General features: G+C 56.9%; 1 protein-coding gene across 1 annotated transcript; it reads right to left on the bottom strand.

Moving 5' to 3' along the window:
* Positions 1-456: 456 nt before the first annotated feature.
* ZNF784 (zinc finger protein 784) lies at positions 457-4,531 on the bottom strand. Its single transcript, XM_055237698.2, has 2 exons — positions 4,195-4,531; positions 457-2,348 (listed from the first exon to the last, which is right to left on the bottom strand). Exons 1-2 carry the CDS (start codon positions 4,270-4,272, stop codon positions 1,464-1,466), a joined length of 963 nt encoding a protein of 320 aa, XP_055093673.1. The 5' UTR covers positions 4,273-4,531; the 3' UTR covers positions 457-1,463.
* Positions 4,532-5,031: the final 500 nt, after the last annotated feature.

The following is a 5,031-nucleotide window of genomic DNA, read 5'->3' as shown; positions in this document are numbered from 1 at the left end:
AACTGATAAGGGATTGGGCATAAGAATGAGGATGAAGAAGGTTTAAACCTGCCCAGGTATCCAGCTTGGGTTGTGGTGCCAATGACATCAGAAGCATGAAGGTTTCTTTGAGGAAAATGGAATGAGTTCTGTTCACATTGTGAGTTGCCTGTGAGTTATCTCATGGGGCCCACTGGGTGAACAGAAAGGTGTACAAATCAGAGGCTCTCACTCAACAAGCATGCAAAGCACATTGAGTGTGCTTTTGCCAAACTTCCCTGATCCCCCCTCCTACAGCTGAACCACATAACACGTAACCACACAGTGGGGCCTATTCACCCCCCATTCTAAGGATGGGGAAACAGAAGCTTGGAGGAAGGTATGATGCAACTCACTGCTGGTGGCAAGACCATGGTATGGACCCCTCCTCCCCCAACTCCCCAAAGCGGACAATCCGAATACAAGACCGACAGAGAAGCCCTTCAGAAGGTCCTTTAATAGGAACAGAACTGAAGGTGTCACACCTCCAGCTCCCAACTCCTCTCGCCCCCACCACAGTGACTCTTTCACTCCACACCTAGGCCAGCCCACCATGCTGCCATCAGCCAGCCCTTCCTTGGGATTGGCGGGGACTAGGCAGTAAGCTGTTTGCTTCGAACTGGGAGTGGAGGAAATTAGAGAAACCTGAGGCTACCTTGAGGCTTGTGGGGGACCCTGGGCTCTGAGTCTAAAGCTTTAGGAGGGGGATGCTAGGTAGCTGCTTGCTTTATGTGTTCTCAGTTGCCTCCGAAGAAGAGTGGATGGGTTAAGGACGGACCACAATGGGGGTGGGGGTGGGGGTGGGGGTTGCCGCTGTTGGAGTCAAGATCCTATGGTCAGGCTACATCCTTGAGGCTCAAGTGCTCTCAGCTGTGACTTGGGGACCCTCTGGCTCTGAGGTGACGGGATCCCAGAGTCTCTTCACAGATAACCTGGTGAGTGTCTTCTGCCTGAGGGTGTATAGGCATCCCAGGTCCAGTGCAATGCAGTGAGGTAGGCAAGAGACTCCATCCTGGTCCACCCATGGAGGACCAGAGCAGAACACTATGGTGGACCCCAATTCCCCCTTTCCATTCGATCCTGGCTCCTCCTCTGAAGTGCCCAGGCTCTGTCGTGACAGGCTGGGTCTTGCACAAGGACAAGCCAACCAAGAGGCAGTCGGGGAAGTGACATCCAGCCCGTGGGCCTTGCCTTTGGCCGCACACCCGCAGAGCTGCACCTGTCCTCTCCTAGGCCTTGCAGAGGTGCCGTGTGGGCGTGTGGGAGTCTGGAGCCTGGCCCTCTCCCTCTGCTCTCCATCACTAGCGGCTCACAGCCATCCCTGTAGTTGTCATCTCTCCCCCAATCTTCCCTCTTATGTCCCCTGCCTCCGTTTCCCCACCCCGCCCGCCCGCCGGTCGGCCTCCTACCTCCGCCTTAACTAACCCAAGTCCTTGGTCTGCAGCCTACTGGTCGACCTCCACCTTCACCTTCGCTGTCTCCCCCTGCCCCTCCTCCGCAGGGTCCCCTACCCCACACCCGCTCCCCGACCCCTCGGCCGCGGACGAGCCCAGCTGGCCTCCAGAGTCTCCCAGCCCCGGCCCCGGCCCGTGGAAGTGGGTGCGCTGGTGCTTGCGGAAGTTGGAGGAGTTGTTGAAGGTGCGGTCGCAGAGCGTGCAGCGGAACGGGCGCTCGCCAGTGTGGATGCGGGCGTGGCCGCTAAGCACCGAGGACTGGGTGAAGCCCTTGCCGCAGATGCCGCAATGGTACGGCCGCTCGCCGGTGTGCACGCGCTCGTGGTCTCGCATGTCTGAGGAGCGGCGGAAGGGCTTGGCGCAGAACCTGCAGGCAAAAGGCTTCCCCACCGCTGCGCCCGCCGCCGCCGCCGCCATCACCACCTCCGCCCTCTCCGGGGCCACCCCGGGCCTCTGTTCTGCAACGTCCAGAGGCCTCCGAGAGGTGCCCGGCTCCACCCCGTGCCGGTGCTGGTGCCGGAGCAGGGGCGCCAAGGCCTTGAAGGCGCGGGGGCAGAGCGCGCAGCGGTAGGGCCGCTCCCCCGTGTGCAAGCTGTAGTGCGCGCGCAGGCTGGCGGGGCCCGGGCAGCTGTGGCCGCACACGTGGCACCGGCTCCGGTCCCCACCCTGCCCGCCTCCCTCGGCCCCAGCCAAGTGGCCATGTTCGTGGAACAGCAGCTCGGAAACCAGCCGGAAGGCAGCAGGGCACAAGGCACAGTGGAAAGAACCTGGCTCCGGGGGCTCAGGGACCAGTGTGGTGTCCGTCACCTTCACCACCTGGATCTCGATGAGGTCACTCGGGGGTGTGCCGGGCCGGCAGTCATCAGGCACCAGGACCTGGGCAAGAGGAGAAGAGGAGCCTGTGGAACCTGCCTCAGGACCGCCCCAGCACGCCCCAATTATCAAAGCTTGGGCTCCTTTGTTATTCTCAGACAGGGCCTCACTCTGTTGCCCTGGCGCGATCATGGCTCATTGCAACCTTGACCTCCTGGGCTCAAGCGATCCTCCCACTTCAGCTCCCTGAGTAGCTGGGATTACAGGCATGCACCACCACACCCAGCTAGTTAAAAAAAAAAATTTATTTCTGGCTGGGCACGGTGGCTCAGGCCTGTAATACCAGCACTTTGGGAGACCAAGGCAGGTGGATCACCTGAGGTCAGGAGTTCGAAACCAGCCTGGCCAACATGGCAAAACACCGTTTCTACTAAAAATGCAAAAATTAGCCAGGTGTTATGGCTGCTGCCTGAAATCCTAGCCACTGGGTAGACTAAGACACGAGAATCGCTTGAACCCAGGAGGTGGAGGTTGCAGTGAGATGTGATCATGCCACTGCACTCCAGCTCAGGCGACAGAACAAGACTCCATCTTAAACAGCAAAACAAACAAACAAAAATTATTATTATTATTATTTTTAATGTAGAGGGAGTCCCACTATGTTGCCCAGGCTGGTCTCCAACTACTGGGCTCAAGAGATCCTTCTGGCTCTGCCTCCGAAAGTGCTGGGATTGCAGGCGTGAGCCGCCGCGCCCGGCCCATCCTCCGGGATTCTGTTGTATCCTCATCAACATTTCCCCTCCTGTGTAAAATATATCATGGATCCCACCTTTTCTCCTCCACCCTAGTTAAAGCCCCATCACTTGGCGCCTCCAAAATTGAAAAACCCAAGGGCATCTCTGTTCCTACTTCTGCTGGCTTGTAACCCACCTCCCTGGAATAGCCTGAAGGTCTTCTGAAAATGTAAATCAGATCAAGTCACTTTTCGCACTCAAAACCCTCCAATGGCTCCAAATGTACTTATCCCAAATCGTCACTATAATATCTGTGGCGATGTAGCTCCACTTATCTCTCTGACCCCAGCTTAAACATAAGCCGGCACCCAGCTGACTTCTCTCGTCTAAATTTAGCTGCCCCACCCCCACTCTTGGCTCAATTTATAGAAATTGGCTCAATTTTTATTTCCTTTATAGAACATATCATAGTAACTCTCATTTATTGTCTCTCTCCCCTCAAGAGACTTCAGGCTCCAAGAGAACACAGCCCTTGCTGTCTTGGTCACTTCTCTATTTACAGAGCCGAAGTAGGAGCTCAGTAAATGTTTGCTGAATGAATGAATGTCCTCAATTAGTCTAATTCTGAGTGGGGGAACGTGGAGGAAGTTCCAAAGTCACCTAGACCACCCACTTCTACCCCCAAATTCTCCCTTGGGCATTCGAGAAGCATCACTAAGACCCTTGAAGAATTATCCCCTACCCCAACATAGGTGCTCCAATCATAATCCCCCACGTTTTTCAGGGTCACCTTCCCAATCTTCTACCCTAGAATTAGCCCTAGAATTTATGAGCCCCGCCCCTTACAAGGCTCCACCCAAATTATGCAAATTATCCCTGGTAAGCCCCCTTCCCTGGACCCAAACCCGCCCCACAAGACACCACCGTCCTCAGACTCCGCCCCCATTCAGGCCCCGCCCACCACCCATAGGTCCCTCCCCTCCCACCCCGCCCACCATGGCATAGTCTCCTCCCCTTCCCCGCCCCTCGCACAACCCCAAGAAGCCCCACCCCCAGGGCCATAGCACTAAATACCTCCCCCGCCCACCTCTCATAGGCCACGCCCCGGACCCGCCCCCTACACTACGGCCTCCTCCCACCTCGAGCCCCACGCCCGGGCCCCTTCCTTGCCGCACCAGGTCCAGTGGCTCCTGGGATCGCGACTCCGGGGTCGGTGAGCTCGGACTCTGGGGCTCTGGGCGCGCAGCGGCCATCTTGTGCCCAAGCCCCGCCCCCGAGGCCAATGTTCGCTCTGAAAGGGGGTGGGGCTCGAACTGGCGTAAGAGCTACTGCGCAGGCGCACTGCGGGGCTGCGAGGGGGCGTGGTGCAGCAGGGGGCGTGGCGTGGCGGCTGAGCCCGGGAGAATGTGAGTTGTTCGGTCTCTAATTACCTGTCGGTCCCTCCGAGGGTACTTTCTGTGTGGCGCTAGGATGCCTGTAACAGCCTGGGAACAAATCCGAACGTTCCTTCTAAACCAACGCAGGCCGACTCGAGGCTCTGGCAGTCAGGGGAACCTCAGCAGAACTGAAGAAGCTTTGCTTTTTTCCACAGTAAACGTTTTTGTGATTACCTCTGCACTGCTCATGACAACGTAATGACGCCAAGTTTATAAACGTCGGTGTAGGCCGGGTGCGGTGGCTCATGCCTGTATTCTCATCTACTCGGGAGGCTGAGGTGGGAGGATCGCTTGAGGCCGGGAGGTCGAGGCTGCAGTGAGCCATGATCTGGCCACTGCATTCAGCCTGAGTGACAGAGAGACTCTGTCAAAAGAAAAAGAAAAAAAAAGGCAGTGTAGAGAAAAATATTCAGTAAACAGCAACAAAGGTGGTCCTGGGAGGACGCAAAAACCCGCAAGCTGATGTTATGTTTGGGAGGAAAGAGCTCAAAGACGCGGGGTTTTCGGCAGCATCAAGGACGGGGCTCTTCTTAGTTGCCGAGTTTAGTCATTCCTGGTGGTGTCACCTTGGATAAG

Source organism: Symphalangus syndactylus, chromosome 13 (genome assembly GCF_028878055.3).
Source record: "Symphalangus syndactylus isolate Jambi chromosome 13, NHGRI_mSymSyn1-v2.1_pri, whole genome shotgun sequence".
NCBI lineage: Eukaryota > Metazoa > Chordata > Mammalia > Primates > Hylobatidae > Symphalangus > Symphalangus syndactylus.
The sequence above is the reverse complement of the archived record's forward strand: the minus strand, read 5'-3'. Positions and strand labels throughout refer to the sequence as shown.